We start from the raw sequence: 18042 nt of genomic DNA on the forward strand, positions 1-18042 counted from the left end.
TAATTGTGTTTATGATTGCATAAGAGTTTGTTGCATTTAAAATGATAGAAATATTCTTACATTTTCATCTTAAATCAGCAGCAAGATTTTTTTTGTCTCTTTCTAAACCTTGTAGTCACTTAACTCCTCCCTGACAGAGGTTTTTCAATGTTTCCTGCTACATTTTCTGCTATTCCTTGAGCCATTTCAAAACTCAGCAGCGTGCATGACTCAAGCATTACAACACACATTTGCACAGAGGCACTCCCTTGCTGCATTGCTCACTCACATGGTCAGAGAAACTCACAGGCCTGGCTCTTGGCTCTGACTAGGACCGTATATGGAAGAAGCCAGCAGGTAGCTTCTGTCCACTTTTGACCCATCCCATTCTCCAGTGTTCTCTCCATTAGCTTTTTTTTTCATACTTTATTTGGCTAGTTTCCCTCCTCCATACCAGCATCCATCACTCACTTATTCGATTTCTTAGCACAGTTGTGGGAGTGTGTTAGAAGGTCAGAGTGCATATTTGTTCCTTACCACTGTTTCTCAGTCATTTATGGTGTTGCTTTCTGACAGAGTTCATTTGCTAAGAGGGGTGAGGCCAGTGTGTGCATAATTTAAAAACTTTCTGAACTTCCTGGATGATGTTGTCAATGACATTTAAGAAAAATAGGTGTTTGAAGCCATTTATACATTAAAGGAACAGACAACTCATTTTAAAGTAGCAGTGACAGACAGGACCTAGACACACCCCACTGTCAGACAGGATGTACAGTACATTTCTGAGTGATGCCGAGTGCGCAGTTCTTAAAAGATTTGCATACAACTAGATTAGAAATGAAACCTGGGGCTTCACAGTGACTGTTTGATTTTTCCCTTTGTGTGAGTGGCAATACTACGACGGAGTATTAGGGCCAAACTAAGACAAAAAACATTGGAAATTACGAGAATAAAGTCATAATATAATGAGAATAAAGTCGTAAAATTACGAGAATAAAGTCGTAATAGAATAAAGTCGTAATATTATGAGAATAAAGTCGTAATATTACGAAAATAAAGTCGTAAAATTACGAGAATAAAGTCGTAATAGAATAAAGTCGTAATATTATGAGAATAAAGTCGTAATAGAATAAAGTCGTAATATTATGAGAATAAAGTCGTAATATTACGAGAATAAAGTCGTACAATTACGAGAATAAAGTCGTAACATAACGAGAATAAAGTCGTAATGTTGCGAGAATAAAGTCGTAATATTATGAGAATATAATTTATGAGAACTCTAACAGGAAGAGCTTCTTTTCCCTGTGTTAAAATGAGGAATATTGAGCATCTTGTGAAGTTATATTTATATATTTATAATATATTACGACTTTATTCTCGTAATATTATGACTTTATTCTCGTAATTTTACGACTTTATTCTCATTACATTATGACTTTATTCTCGTAATTTCCTTTTTTTGTTTTTTTGTTTGGCCCTAATACTCCGTCGTACAATACAGCCTCTGTTTGTGCGAATAAAAAATATATATTTTAGAATGATAATGCTTTATTCACTGAATTTGAAGGTAACAAGCTGATGTGTTTTTGTTTTTCTCCTGTTACATACAGTGATAAGAAAAACTGGGCTATCTCCAGATCTGCCTTGTTTCTTTTCTTCGAATAATGATTGCAAGTCAGCTGGTGCATGTTTACTTTAAGATGGAGGAGCTAAACCTCTTGTGAAATGTACTGTTGAAATGTATTGTTAAGGAAAATAACAGAAATATGTCCTTTTTACTGTTTAAAGAAGATGTACTTTATTGCTTTTGTGTTTTTCCTTTCAAAGGATGACACAATTTCCCGAGGCACTTATGAAACGGCTGTAAGATGTTTAGGTCAAAATACCACAAGAATTGAGTACAAAACCACCCTTTCGACCATGTCTTTACAGCTCTCTTCATAGCAGCTGGTATGTAGGGCTGAAATTGGCATCGAAACTCCTCTTCCTCCAGATGAACTTTTCCTAAACTTCCACAACACAGATTTGCTCTACCTACTTCAGAGGCACAGCAAATGTAGCAAAATGGGGAAAACAGTGGACATAACGTTGAAGAAGATGAATAATTACACTCTGATTAGGGTCCGTGATGTGACTGAACCCTGAAAATCTGAACGGCTCGTTGATTTTCAAACCTATGACCCCAAACAAAACAAAAAGGTTGTTGAGTTGCTACACCAAACACAGAATCATATGCTCTTAAGCATAAAACAGTGATTCACACAATATGTCCTCTTTGAGCTTCTAATCCTTGAAAAAAACATTACAGTTTCTGTCATGTGATGATCTCTGTTGTATCAGATCACTAATTGTCCTTTCATTTCAGATTCTGCCACCCTCATCAGCCAGGCAATTATCTCATTCCACTCACCTGTGCTTCCCCGCCCATCTCCACACCTGGTTTTCATTGTCATCAGTCCTCCTTCATATACCAGCCCAGTTCCACATGTCCTCTGCCAGGTTGTCTAGTGTGTTGTTGCTCCAGCTCTCTAGCATTTCACAGCCTACTGTTACTGTCTGCCTGATATTGAGCCTGTTTCCCCGTTTTTACATCTTGCCTGCCCCCTTGGATTTGTCTGCCTGGTTGTGAACTCTGCCTGTTTTTTGGACCTGATTAAAACCTTCTTGGACTCTACTAGTCTGCCTGTTGTGCTCTTGGGTTCCCTGTGTTTTCAGCTGTTACAGTGATTGAAATAAAGTTCCAGTGCCATTTTCTGCAATTTTCCCTAGCTGAAAACTGGAATTCAATAGCCAGTGGTTGACACTGAAAAGATTGGTTAGTAGTTAATGGTATCATAATGCAACTAGCTTGGCAATGTGCTAGAAAGCTATGAGAAGGTGCACCAATGTTTATTTTTGGATGTGAATATATTATTTGATATGCATGTTTGAATTGCCTAGATTGGTCAAAAATGGATAAACCATTAATATCTTCTAGTAATTAATGGATAAAATGGACACGCATGCGAAGAAATGCAATCTTAAAGGCGACCTATTATGAAAAACATGTTTTCTCCTGCTTTAACATATATAAAGTGGTCTCCCCTCAGCCTGCCAACTCAGAGAAGGAGGAAAGCAACCAAATTCTGCAGTGTCTGTACAGCCGCCCGGATGAGCCATCCAGTGTGATGTGGATCTACGAGCCGTTCAGATTCTGCTCCCTTTCGTTACGTAACAAAAATGTGATTTACATAGGTTGGCCTCTGATGCGTGAAACCACGCCCACAACTAACTCCGCCGGCCGGAGCTTCCGCCATTTTTTCGTAGTGGTGTATCGCTTCATTCAGGCAGCCAATCAGCACAGAGCCTCATTATCATAGCCTCCCCACCCACTCAGAATCCTGCATGGGTAATGAGGTTAGAGAATGGGATGATAAAGACATGGCTCAGAGGCTGAATTTCTAATTTATTTACCAAAACAATCAAAAGCTTGTTTTTAAGACATTCAAGGCCTGTTTAAAATAGGTATTAGATGCCATAATAGGTCCCCTTTAAAGAAATATCAGCATATTCTGAGGTTAAAGCTTCTAGTTTCATGTCAGTATGTATATATTTATTTTCTGATTTGATGATGAAGCTAGCCTGCACTGGAATTAAAAAACACATTTTTTAAGTATTAATTTATAAAAAATGTTTCCTTCACGGAGCCTTTTCCTAAAGCAACACGCAGGAGTAGTTTCATGGTTAACTTTCAGTTTAAAATCAATTTGAAAGAATGTTTGAATATTTTCAGGAAGTGTCGTCTAGCTTTACCTGTTGCTAATATCAACCCAAAGTAAATTTGGACTTCTGTCCAAAATGTCCCTTGCAAGAACTAGACATTGCTTTATGGCACCTTTTTTGAATATCAAAAATGGCTATAATATGAATTGAGCTCAGAGCTACATGGGACATCATAGCAGAGGTGAATAAGAGACCCGAGAAATGAGTGATGGAACAAGCACTAGTACTAATAGTGAGAAGGTGTGGGGAAAGTGACTTAAGCTCCTTAGTGTTGCTTTAAATGACTTAAAGTCACTGCCACAATAAATAGATCAGATTCTGCCCCTTATTTTGGAAATGCATTTCCTCAATTTTTACTCAAATGGCCATTTTTTTTCTTCTTAAACTTCTAAAAATGTACGAAAATATCTCTCATCTTAAAAGTCACATATGCCTTAAATATTGTTTGTTTTGTGTCCCGATACATCCCCACTGTATGTAAAAAGAACCATCCAGCCTATTTAGTTTAAACTCACAAGGTAATCTTTTTAAAATTGTGAAAGTAAAAAGTAGAAAGTAAAATGATTCCTTGCTCTGACTGACATTTAGTGGAGGTTTATAGGATTTTGTACCACACATGGCAGGTATTCAAACAGCCTTGGAGCATCCTTAGCAACTGAAAAATGCAGGGGTGAATAAGGAAAAAATATCATTTATTTAGATAGCAAACACACATAAATGCATACACATTAACATTTACCATTTGACATCTCTTATTTGTAAAATAAGAACATTCAAGCTTTACATTGCAGTGACGCAAGACCAAGTTCTCTTTCTTAATGTCTTTCAGGCGGTCCAACTCTTTCCCATGTCTACCAGCTCCATTCCTTCACAGTAGGACCGCGGTCGTGACACCTTGACCTGGTTTGACAGGGAAACAGCAAACCATGAAACCAAATGCCCCTCTTCCTCTACCAAACTGTCACACATGCACCACATGCATAGATAAACGCTCACCTTGGGGGACCTGTGGGAAGCTAGCTGCTGCAGAAGTGGGAATGGAGTCCAGTGAATGGGTTCCACAGGCCAGCTACAGACAGACAAGTCACTGGCCTTACCTGAGTCCAGCACGCCATCCCCCACACTCATCTCACTCCCCCTCCAGCCATACTGGGAGCTACCGGGCAAAGAGAAAGCAAAGGGAAGATTTACACAGCTAAAAGTTTGGAGATCTAAATAGTGAGAGCTTATTTCAAGGTACAAGTAAAAGAGCAGAAATATCTTAATAACTGGACTTTCAAGGATAAATATAATCAACACATCACAAATCATATCTGATATGCATGCATTGCATTCTATTTGTTTTTCTCGTTTACTGCCCGTGGTTGGTTATTTTTTTATTCATTGTATGCGTCAAATGAGGTATTCAACCTAGCAGATATAAAAATTACTATATCTAGTCAAAAAAGGGAGTCCAAGGCACTCTTCTTGTGAAAAAATATTAAAAAGCCTTTATTGAAATATGGCTAATAAGTGGGAGCAGAGACCTGCTCCCATTTGGTCTCTGGTCCCATGTTTTTACACTTATTAGCCATGTTTCAATAAAGGCTTTTTAATATTCTTTCACAAGAAGAGTGCCTTGGACTCCCTTTTTTGACGAGATATCGTTTTTTTCCCCAACACCAAAGAGCACCTTCAAGATTTTTTCTGAACAATTCCCTGAGCACTTCGGATTTTCTCTTCACTTGATAAAAATTACTATTTTTATATCTTCTTCAGTTTTTACAAAAAACTGATGTTTTATTATGTACAGTATTTAATTAGCATTGCTTCAAGTAGCTCACATGTGTTTATAAAGACTTTGCTCTGGTCAGACTATGGTCCCCATTTAGCTCTAAATGGCAGACGGACAAAGTCAACAACCAGCTGGTAAAACTTGTGTCAGTTAGCCACAACAGACGGACAGATTTCCCTCTGGAGTAGAAGCGTCCTGATCTATTCATCCAAGTAATATTGTTTACAATTTTACAAGCACACGAGACACAATTTGTTCATACACTAGAGTGGTTTCATTCACAATTAATTTGCCAATAAAGTAAACATCAGAGTTATTTCTCTGCCAATACAGAAGAGCAGCCTTTGACCTCCATGTCTGTTGTGGCCACTCAACAGGCTCGGTTCCTCTTAATGACAATAACTGGGCTCTCAGATATTTCCTTGAAGTGCCTTTTTTGGTTTGGGTGCAGAATGGTCACACAACGATGAGATTTAAGAAAGCAAAAAAAAAGGATAATTTTTCATAATTTATCATCTGAGAACACAGCCTATAATTTTCCATTAAAGATTGTGACAGACTTTAACCCACATCTGTGCCAGCATAAAACCCGACTCATCACACTGGCTGAACCAATCTAAACTTAATACAATGATGAAAACTGTGAAGCTCAAGGCATCTAAGAGAGATTACTGAGGATTTGAAGTCAGCAACTTCTTTAACACCTTTAACTTACACTTTTAGACATGTTTTCCTTTGTTTCTTGCACACTGTGCTTTAGACAAATGTAGTAATTCGGTAAGCATCTGGACTTCTTACTGTACTGAAGCTTGAATATCTTTCCTGTTTACTTCCTATGAATTGTCTGCCATGTCACGAAATGTTGATTTCTGGAAACCATTTCTAAATCGCTGCTGATTCCAAGATGATAATTTATTAGAGGTACAGTCGCATTGTCAAGGTCTAGACTATAGATGAAGATTCAAGCTGCTGATAATTGAGAGGCTGCTGTCAACAAAATAAACTGCTGCTCAAAAACAGACATCAGGCTCAACCAAAGGTTGCAGTGTCACAAAAAAGCAAAAAACCCGGCTCTAAACCGATGAGACAAAGTTTCAAAGACACAGATGGGTGGTCAAGATTGACTAATATGCGTTAGGAGAAGTAACCATGGCACAACAGCAGTGGCAGTTAATCACAGCGGTGGTAGCATCTTGGTCTAGGTTTGTTTCACTGCCAGTGATTACAGGCAACTTAGCACAATTAGAAATGTTCATTAACCTCAAACCATGTGCATGCTCCTTTTGCAGTTAAAAAGGAATATTGTTCAAAAAACTAAATCAAAGCCCAATATTGCAGCTACATTCATCTACAGGTATGCAAACTCTATAAACTGCAGAGACCACTACTTTCTTTAAAGAATCAATTTCATCTCGGTAGATAATCCCAATATCATGTACCACTAAGTTATTTATCCTGAACATTAAATTGCAGTTGTTGGTTGCAACCCTTTGCTCTAAGCTTTCAAGGGCCTTTACTGAGAACAGTAGTTTAAAAAGAAAGAAAAGAAAAAACGGTTTGTTAGTGGGGAGGATTACATGTATAATGTAACACTTCATACATATTGTATTATCATGAGCAGTCTGTGGCAATACTGCATCTGTGTGCCTTCACCTGTGGGGGTAGATTGTGTTAATGCGTGCACCATGGCTGGGGCAAGTGGAAGCCAGCGATAGGGTGTCGTCGTGGTAACAGCAGGGCCGGTCGAGTGCTCGCAGATGCAGTAACTCATTGGAGTGCGAAAAGGCAGGATTGTCCAGGGAATCTGCAGATCCCGCCCAGGGCCGCAACCAGAACCGCCCTGAGAGCTCGTCAAAATGGTTGAACCTACGATAGCTGTATACACACACACACACACACACAAAAAAACAAAAAAATAGAAAATGAAAAGATGAAATACTGTTATCAAAAAAGTTTATGTATAATATATATGCATATATAAACATCAATAACTGAAAGTCTGAACTGAGCTATAACTATAACTGCGAAAGGCACAACAAGCTCGTAGTGAGTATGCGTTTTCTGGAAAGCACAAAGCTTCTCAGAGCAAGTTTGAGTAAGAAACAAAGAACTCCAAAGATGTGGGAACAGTTGCAGTTGACGTTGCAGTGGATGACATCATGCTTCATGAATGAACCCACTGTTTCACGGTGACTGCTCTGCATCCTAAATGCATTTAGTATAGCTTTGGTTTTTAGATCTGTAATAATAATAATAATAATAATAATAATAATAATATGGCAGGCTCTCCTAGTTTTTATGGGCAGATGATTCCCCCAGTTGAATGAAAATACTTTCATGTCCAGCTCTGCTTTTTCAGTTTTCAGATGAAATGCAGCCACAGCCCTGAAACCAGCTATGTTCTTTTTTTTTTTTTCTTTTACAGCTCTGCTGTAGCTGTAGTCCAAAATTACTGCTAAGCTCAAGAATGACTCTGTTCTACAACTAATTTTGACAGTTGACATATACTGCACACCACTTTTAACTGAGCAAAACTGACCAGATCAAAGCTATTGAGTCTTTGGGAATGTGCCACCTTTAATATACATTACCTATAAATGTTTCATCAATATTTTAATTTTTGAAAACTTGTATGAGCAGGGAAATTATATTCAACATTTGACTTAATAGGAGCAAATATCTGGTCTGATTTCCCCCAGACTATATATGGAGCTAAAAAAGCATGTTCAAATTACTATCATATACCTATATAGTTTTGAAATTAGGGGGAAATGCCTGTTATCTTGAGGCATATCTCTTAACTCAGCCTCAGGGAGGTGCCTTTAGCTATGGAATGTTTTTTCTGAGCAAAGCTCCTAATCTTAGGACTCCAACGTTTTCTGGAAACCACTCTCACTTCCTGCTTTAAGGAGACACTCTTGATTTAAGGCTTTGATTCAGAGTTCTTTCCTGGCTGAAGTTAATCTGTGGACAACCAATATTGAGATTTAATCTAAGCAGCAAGAAAACAAACAATAAACAACCCAAAACCAAAGCCACAGTAAAGGTCTTATTTTACACTGACTCTCTCATGAAAAGTTTGGCTGGTATGGATTTAAAAAGCTGAGTGCAAGTCATTGCACTTCAATGCATTCGGAGAGAACTGCCTAAATCTGTAGATGCAGATTTATTCTGACTCAATATAGAAGAAAACTCATAGTTATTATTACTTCTTAAGATTGTTTTCTCCTTTTTTTTTTTAAAGATGCACTGAGGATATTGCTTAATCTAAACTATGGTTGTATCCTCGGTTCTACCACAGAAAATAGCCCAAACATGAACAACAGACGACACCTCCTGGCTCAGTGACAGAAGGCTTTATGCAGATCTGGAGGCTGAACATTCAGATTCCGTAACAATACACTTTCTATCTTTCAGGCGTCCTCTATTTTTGGATCAGGTTTAACAGCCAGACTCTGACACCTAGTGGGCATCAGTATATTGAGTGTGCTTCAGTCTGCTTGTCTGGATTGGTTTTCCCTTCCTGGAATGCACATGGAATCCCCCCCCCCCAAAAAAACCATCATGTCACTTTATTTCATTAGTCTTTTGTTTTAATGTATGCTATGTAATATATAGGCATAATATGCATGCATTTAGCACAACGTTTTACAAACAACTCAGGAGTTCTTGGAACTTGTCATTTAGAAGTCAGTTTCATGTATTATTAGGGCTGTTCGATTAATCGATTTTAAATCGTAATCGCGATTATGTAATTAGAACGATGTTAAAACGCGAAAATCGTAAAATCGATTTTTAATTTTGTATTTTATTTATTTTTTTTTTACCTTGTCTGGACACATATTAATGATTGATACCATATTAATGATTGATGGAAATACCTCTCAATACCTGCGACAAGTGCCCCATGGGAGAGGCTCTTTAGTGTAGGAGGGGGCGTTGTAACATGCCACCGGGCATCCCTCAAGCCAGATGCGGTAGACCGGCTCGTGTTCCTTGCAAAAAACTTGCAAATGTGAATAGCAAATGTAATGACTGACATTACACACCTCTACCTCCTTCATGGGTTGCATTATTATTTAGCATGCAAAGACCCAGTTTAGTTTAATTAGAAAATGTCTTGTTTTATTTAATTGGAAATATAACTTACTGTATGTTTGCAAGTGCTGATTTGCTGATTTCTTTTTTCAGAGATAAAACTTTATATTTTATTATATTTTTTAAAACTTTTTTTCAACTTATTTTACAGAGTTTTGCACTTTATACATTCATTTTTGGTTTAATAAGAGCAAAGTTTGCACTTAAAGCCCAATGGGGCAAATGTTCAATAAAAAAACAGCATATTTGAAATAATTTCTTTGCCTTTTGTCAATTCACAAAATAATCGTAATCGTAATCGAAAATCGGATTTTGAGAGAAAAAAAATCGAGATTTTATTTTTGGGCAAAATGGAACAGCCCTATGTATTATCATATTTTTTACTAGAGTTTACCCTAAATATCTAAGCTGCCAGTTTAGTCATGTGTATCACCGACTGAGTGTGTACCTGCTGCGAGTCTGGTCCACTTTGGTCTGGATCAGAATGGCTCGATAGCGCCGCACAGCTACAAAGGCCAAAATGCCGATGACAGCCGCCATGATGAGCAAGACGGCAAGACATGCACCCGCGAGTCGTGCTCGAGTCATCTTCACATCACACCTCTGACCCATATACCAGAAGTCTTCACCTACAAGGCAACTAACACACCAGCAAAAACTCACTTACATGTGCAAGATTTTTTTTTTCTCTTTTTCCAAAGCAGTGATGGATTGTGTTTTTGTTTGCAAATGTTGTTTACCGGCACACTGGGAGCTGTCCTGGGTGGTGCGTGCAGATGCCGTGGTGGTGGCAGTAGTCGGAGCGGCACACAGAGGAGCAGCTGTAGTTAGTGGAGCCAGCCTGGGGCACACATCTATAGCCTGCAGGGCACTGCAGTAACCAGTCGCACACGTCACCCTGAAGGCCTAAACAGGTTTAAATAGATTTTAGAGGGTAAAACTGGTCAGAGAGTATTCTCTGTTTATCATTACCAAGTTGTTTTGTTTTTGTTTTTTTAACTCAGGGATATACAAAAACATAATCATAGTATATTTCTAAAAGGGTGTGAATAAACTTGCCACATGTTTAACATCTATTAATTCCAATTAATCATTATCAAAAGTTAATCATATAACATAACAGTCAGGTCTGGCTTAAACATTGTGACATGCAGCCTTAATTATAAAGTTTTCATTCTTGTATGCGTTTTATTTTTTGGAGTTTTGTGTAGCCTGACATATTATGGCAGAAATAGAGAATATATGCACTCTATGTTATATATATTTTTACCTCAACATAATAGTTCAGTACTTGAGTAGGTGGCCAAGAAGATAAAACCTATAAACACTCATGTTCAGCATGTTGCCTATCGTACTACAGCGGGGCCTGCTGATACTTCACATTTTAAATGCATCTGTCAGCACAAAGGAATCAATATAAAATAGATTAAAGGTGATGACACAGGTTGGCCGGGAAATGATGAAATAAAATAATGAATGTATGGATAAATAAATATATAGAAACAGACATAAATATACAGTTTCTGAAGGATTATTAGAGCTGCAACAACACATGTGCAGTGAGTGAGTGCCACAATAGTCGTAGTAATTGTAATAATAATAATAATAATTTGGTAGAACCAAATACTTCTAACCTTTACCACTTGCAACCTCATCATCATTGCTTATTTGGAGCATCCGTGTACTACAAATTTGAACAACAACGCACAAACCAGTAATTAAATCCATCAGCAGAAAAATGTGTTATCCGGATAGACCAGGTGCAATAATCAGATTTTTCATAACGAGATTGTGAGTTAATTGAGTCAGTGTAACTGAGTTACGATGTTTACATGAGTCTGCCCGTAGCTTGAGTAATTTAATGGAGGTGAAGATGAAACTATTCGAACTATGTTTGCATCATATTACGTGTAGTGAAAGGACAAGGAGAGAGACCGGAGGACAACAAGCCAATGATCACACTACACCCTTCATCCCCTGCAGATTTAGTACGCTCTAACCAGCTTGGGCTCACCTCCAAGAGTGATGTTGGTGATCTTGGATGATCTGAACCTTTTCCCCTCGCGAACAGCCTGGGCGAGTCCTGTTCGTTCCAACAGCGTTGCGGGTCCAGTCATGCTGAGCCAAACCAGAGCCCCGCTGGTTTTAAACTCTACCAGACTCTGCACTGCATGGCCACTAAAATAAGACCAGAACATGTGCCAAGCTTTAAACACAATTAGCACTTCAGCTGGTTTAAATCAACATTTTCATGCATTTTATTTTTTTTGTTCCACTACAAACCAAAAGAGCACAGACATGGTAGCAGTTAATTCACTCTGAACACACAGTACAGTTTAGGGTGAGTTAGTCGAGTATTAGGAATCTTGTTTTTATATGTCTAATGTTTCAGGAAATGTCTGAACTAGCTGCTCATGTCTGTGGCTAGTATTTAATTGCAATACATGATAGAAGTGGCAAACTAAAAGAAAAAAAAAAATGCTCTCAAGCACCTCACCTGCTCCAGACTCCCAGCAGCTTGCTGAAGCCTGGGGCTCTCCGCAGGTACGGCTCCACCTAAAATCAAATAAAAAAATAAAAAAAAACTGTGTATGGGGGTTTTTACCAGTGGTGGACAGTAATGGAGTAAATTTACTTGAGTACTGTACTTAAGTACATATCAAGAGGATTTGTACTTTACTTGAGTATTAGATTTCTTTGGTACTTATTACTCTTACTTGAATACATTTCCAAGACAAATATTTTTACTTTTACTCAAGTAAATTTCTAGGAAGGCTAAAAAGTACTCGTTACTTTCAGGTCTGCTCTTTTTTATTCTTCCCTAAAATCCTATTGGACACAAGCTGTTTGTGTCAAAGGAGGAGACCTATCACAGTGCACGCTCTCAGACAGACATGGGGAGACAGTTTGTTATGCTCTATATTGCTATATTGTACTGGTACATGTCCTTCCTGTAAAGTTAAGTGACTTCAACATTGAGTTATTGAAAGCAGAGATGTAGTTTTTTGTAAAGCAGTGGTCTTTGAGGGGGATCCAGACTTAGTTGGATGGTGCAGGTTCATTTGGTTTCAGTTCATGATTGTTAATAAACTCTGCATCATCTGCTGTCCTCTTATGATCCCATTCATTTGATTTGTTTTTGGTGTTTCTGCAGGTTTTATATAACATTGTGGTTCTAAAAGCAGCACATCAGTGCAGCTGGTTTCAAAGAGTTAATTCTCAGAAACAAGAGTTAAAAGATCCTTAAATTAATTTAGAAAAAATATAGTAATTTACTGATGTGGAAAATAAGAAATGTACTCTTACTCTTACTCTTACTTTTACTTTTAAGTAAATTTAAAAGCATTTACTTTTGGATACTTAAGTACCTTTAAAAGCAAGTACTTTTCTATTCTTACTCGAGTAATATTTTGACTGAGCTACTTTTACTTGTAACGGAGTAAATTTTGACCAGTAGTATTTGTACTCTTACTCAAGTACTGGGTTGAGTACTCTGTCCACCTGTGGTTTTTACTCTATATTAGTGTGTTTGAGTACAATCCCTCACCCATGCTGTTGTGTCTTCCTCTAAACCAGCAGTCAAAGTCGATCTGGACTCTTCTACAACGATCTGCAGCAGCAGCTCAACTGACTCCACTGGACAGACACAAACGATTCAATTACGAGAGGTTTCTGGACACATGACCTGGAAACTTGATTACACACGAATGTTCTGTGCAAACTACCTCTGATGGCAGCAGGCTGGTTTGGTACGATGTAGAACACAGGACTGGTTGCCGGGGTTACAGCGGCGGGCGTGAGTGGAAAGCTGCTCTGCTGGCTTGGTCTTGCGGTTGACCGAGGCCGAGCTGTGGAAGAAGACCGCCGCCAGAACTCCTCCCCTTTCTCAACCTTCACCTTTCCAGAATCTGAATTTATAGTTGAGTACTCAGAAGTATATTTAGGAGTAAAGAGTTCCTGAGATGGTTCATTTGTTGGAGATATATTAGTGGAGGTCGGCAGAAGCAGGTCCTGGTGCGTATTAGGCAAACTAGTTAGTTGTGAAGCTACAGGCGTGACTTTGTGGTTCACAAAGGTTGTGTGCATGGATGATTCAGTGGCAGAGGAGGTTATAGACGGATTATCAGGAGGCACGGTGTGTGTTTTGAGCATGTAGGAAGCTGCTGATGATTCTGTGGTTGTGCTCGATGACAATGTAGGAACAGAATCTGTGGGTGAGTTATCATGTAAGAGTGTGTGGGATGTTGGTGATGTGTGTGTTTCTCTGGTAATATCTGCAGCAGTTGCATTTTGGACTGTAGTTGTCGGTAATACTCTTGGTGTAGAAAAGTAGCCAGTGAAAGTAGAAGACTGCTGACCATCCTTTGTGATCTCTTCGTTACCTGTTTGGGAGGATGTTTTTGGAGGGTGTGAGAGTCTCTCTGTGCTTTCAGAAGCGTTTGTCTTACTCTCTATGGAAGACGATGTGAGAGCGTAAAGCACATCTGTATTTTCAAACTCAGTGGACTCGAACTCGGCCGTCTGAGCCGTAACATCGGATGCATCGGATACAAGTGAGTCATTCTGACTTGTGTGTGGATGAACCGACGCCGCCGCTGTCGTAGCAGCGCCGAGCTCTGTTATGTGGGTGGCGGGAGAATAACTCCTGTCGGAGTCTTGTGAGGATGATGATGATGATGATGGAGTGGGTTCTGTAGCAGTGTTTGCACTACTTGGGTCATAATGTGAAGGTTTGATGGGGGTTTTTACAAGTTCAGAGGTGGTGGCGGAGGTTAGATCGGAGTCTGTGCTTTGCCCACTCCTCAGAGAGGGAGATACAGGCGTATCTTCAGGTGTCCCGCTAACAGGACCATTATGGACAGTTAAGATGGTATCAGTTTCCCAGGCCAGGGTCTTGGGGGGAGGAGAGGTGACTAGGACAACAATGGAGCTGGAAACACTCCAGTCTGTTTGTGAAGTTACATATTTGTCCGTATATTGAGATGTCTGAATGGATGGAGATGTGCGTATGTGTGCACCAAGCGGGGCCGTGGACCTGCCGACTGATGATTGGGTCCATGCCATCTCCATTTTAGGGGAGTTTAACTCAGTAGGATTTTCAGTTTTGGATTTAGTGTCTGTGCTGATTGCATGCTGAAAATATGGGCGTGTTCTGGCAGTCCTGGCATCATCTACGAGGTGAGTAGCTCCAGATGTATCCGCTCCATTGTTTGGTTTTTCCTCAGGAAGAGAGAGCGTTTCCCTATCAGTTCTCCCAGCGACAGGGTGTCCCTGCTTGGATGAGGTGGGGCGCAGCAGCCTCTCGTCCCTAAGGGAGGTACCAGATACCGGCTCGGGCCCGAGGCTCCACGCCAGACCTCTGCCTTCCTCTGTGCCTTTCAGCTCCTCTTGGGCAACAGTGGTGGGACTTGTGAAGGTGGTTCCTGCCTGAGACCAACCGGTGGGGTCTTGGTCCGGCTGGTGAGTTGACTGGCTCTCCGAGGAATTCCTTTCATCTTCCTGGACTGGACGAACTGGACAAAAACAGAAAAACATAGAGGGGCAGCCAAGGTGAAAAGAGCCAGAGTGGAAACCAAAACAACATAACATTTTTGTGACACACAACAGCAGGCGTGATAAAAACTTTCCATCCAACAGATCTGCCACACAACACATTTCTCTGCATGTTTAGTTACACACCCTGTAGCGTGGACAAGCCAGCTGCACCTCTACTATAAAGAAAAAAGGTTTAATCACAGCTGTAAAACAAGCGTGATCTGTATAATTACAGCTACTAACTCAAACTCATGTGATCAGAATTACTGCAGGAAAGCAGGCCATACTGTTTGGGTTTAAACCAAATAATTGAGGATGGTTTTCTCACCATGGTAAACCAGCTGAAGTGCATTTGAGGAGCATCCTGGTCCTGTCCAACTGAGGGTGGCTTTGTTTCTGTCACAGCTGGAGAGCAGAGCAGTATCCCCGCTCTGTAAGGCCTTATCTTCCTCCTTCAAGGCACAACGCAGTGATACACTTGAACCGATTTCCAACCACACAAACTTTAAAAGTACTGTCTTTCCCAGAGGAACCTCTAACAGCCAGGTGCAAACTGAAGACTGTAAAGTCTTATCACAATGCTGGTTTGTGGGGTCGGCGCTGATGTCAATAAATCCAGGTGAAGTGAGGTTGATGAGACCAGTATGCTCCTGGTCCAGGCTGACATTTCCACCACAGTGATGGTTCAACGAGGCCAATGTTTTATCTGAGGAGACATAAAAAAAGGTGGGAAAAATACAAACAATATGCCAGTTTGAATAACCTGAAATCCATTTATTGTTGCAATAAAGCACAATGTGTAAATGTTGTACTCTTCTTGCACATACATGAAGAAGGGGAGTTCAAACAAAAGGTTGCTTCACTTTTATACAACATTTTTTTTAAATGGGAATTCAAAACCAAGAAAGTGCACTGCAAAAACTCAAATTCTTAACAAGAATATTTGTCTTATTTCTAGTTTTGTCTCATTTTTAGTCTACAAATTTCATTACACTTTAAAAAAGGACATCACTGGAAAAAAAACAACAATTTTCACCTGTTTCAAGTAGATTTTAATTTCAAATAAGTAGAAAAATCTGCGAGTGGAACAAGATTTTTTTGCTTGCAATGAGAAGATAAATCTTGTCCCACTGGCAGATTTTTCTACTTATTTCAAGTGAAAATTTACTTGAAACAGGTGAAAATTGTCAAATAAGTTATTTTTCTGGTAATGACTCTTGTTTTAAGTGTAATGAGATTTCTTGACCAAAAATTAAGACATTTTAACTAGAAATAAGACAAATATTCCTGGTAAGATTTTGAGTTTTTGCAGTGTGTAGTTTACTTTGTTTTTCTCCACATTTAATCCACCAATGAATCCTAATAATTGGGGTTAAACTGGAGCAGGATAAACGTGTGTAAAAGATGTCCTTACCTGTAGTGACGATAAAAAGCAGCAGACAGGCGTGGAGCTGCATTTCCAATGTTGAGACATTTCAGTTTCAGAAACCCGTTAAATTCCAAGTTTACGTAGTTTTTTTTTCTTTCTTCTCAGAAGACCATGTCCAAACGTTTAGAAGCTGAAAGCGCAATAGATCTCCGGTCTTCCTGCGAACAGTCCCGACTCCACACTGAAGGCGTCACAAAGTTTCCTCCTGCAGCGGAAACGCGCTGCTGTCAGCGGCGCCGCGGCCACTCATCCAACAACAACATTCACCAGTGTCTGACTGCGTGTCCCGGCTGGACTGACACATGTGAGGACGAAGGAGAGCTGGACACCGCCTCCAGACGTCCCCGTGTGGTTGTTAAAGTTAATAGATGAGAGGAAGGAACTCGACTTCAATGCTTTCGTTTTGCGCAGTCAGCAAACTCCTCACGCAACCTTTGCAGTGGGAGTTCATTAGTGCATTTAGACCTAACACCCCACTGGGCGGACTGGAAAACATTACAGTCCTGGGACCTTCATCTTCCCCCATGCCTCTGCTGGCCGCATGGCTGCAGCTCAGCAATTTGGAGGTTATAGCCTCAGATCTGGTTTCATTTCATCTTGTATTTATTCCGATCATCATGGAAATATGCAAATAGAAAAAAAAAACAAGTAAAATAACAACACAATCATCAATTAAAGCATATTCCATAACCAGAAAGGAGCAGGAAGAAGAAAATCTTATTATACCTGCCCTCAAGACAAAATTGAACAATAATAAAATATGGTCTGCATAATTACAATTACTTAATTAACATCACAAAGAAAGGAAAACAAAAAAATCAAAGATAGATTTCATCAATATATTGCTATTTTTTTCTCTTTAAATGTTTTAAAAAACTGAAATATGTTTATACAGCCCTTTAAATCATCATGTAATGAATTCAATAACTTAATTCCAACAACAGAAACAGTCATCTGCTTTAAAGTTGTTCGGGCAAGTAGATGTTTAAAATAAAATTTTCTTCGACTATCTTCATTATTTGAATTGAAAGTAAACATGTATTGTAAATTTTCTGGTAATGCTTTACATTTAGCTGTGTACAACATGATTGTGAGTGTCTGTAACTTAACCAAATCATCGTGTTTCAGTAATCTTGATTCAGTAAATAATCTTAAACTTAAACTTTATTTATTTATATAGCACCAAATCATACAATATAAATGCAACACATGGTGCTTTACATGCAGAATAAAATAACAATAAAAAACACAATTTAAAACATTCCATACAACCCCACCCCCCACGCGTACACACACACTCACTCACACTCATACACATGTGCACACACTCACACGCCCACAGACACACACACACACACACACACACAGTAAGTGGACTGGTGACATGGCTTAGCACTAACGATCCAGGTGAGGAAAACACTACCTATGGGTGGCCGTCCACACCGAGAGGCATCACCGACCACGA

The 18042-nt window shown here is 39.3% G+C and overlaps 1 protein-coding gene across 1 annotated transcript; it reads right to left on the minus strand.

Annotated features, from left to right (window-relative positions):
* Positions 1 to 4435: 4435 nt before the first annotated feature.
* On the minus strand, positions 4436 to 16952 carry si:ch211-14k19.8 (mucin-2). Its single transcript, XM_061719914.1, has 11 exons — positions 16563 to 16952; positions 15477 to 15854; positions 13339 to 15126; positions 13161 to 13249; positions 12111 to 12169; positions 11628 to 11791; positions 10354 to 10519; positions 10062 to 10253; positions 7169 to 7390; positions 4738 to 4897; positions 4436 to 4641 (listed from the first exon to the last, which is right to left on the minus strand). Exons 1-11 carry the CDS (start codon positions 16603 to 16605, stop codon positions 4567 to 4569), a joined length of 3336 nt encoding a protein of 1111 aa, XP_061575898.1. The 5' UTR covers positions 16606 to 16952; the 3' UTR covers positions 4436 to 4566.
* Between the last annotated feature and the right edge of the window lie 1090 nt (positions 16953 to 18042).

Source organism: Cololabis saira, chromosome 1, assembly GCF_033807715.1.
Source record: "Cololabis saira isolate AMF1-May2022 chromosome 1, fColSai1.1, whole genome shotgun sequence".
NCBI classification, from domain to species: domain Eukaryota; kingdom Metazoa; phylum Chordata; class Actinopteri; order Beloniformes; family Belonidae; genus Cololabis; species Cololabis saira.

Excerpts from the sequence above, each read along its gene's own strand:
- si:ch211-14k19.8 (XM_061719914.1), bottom strand. The coding sequence starts at position 16,605 with ATGCAGCTCCACGCCTGTCTGCTGCTTTTTATCGTCACTACAG. Across the intron at positions 10,520-11,627 it reads CACCAACATCACTCTTGGAG|GCCTTCAGGGTGACGTGTGC; the intron begins GTGAGCCCAAGC and ends AAACCTGTTTAG. Across the intron at positions 4,898-7,168 it reads AACACAATCTACCCCCACAG|CTCCCAGTATGGCTGGAGGG; the intron begins GTGAAGGCACAC and ends TTTGCCCGGTAG.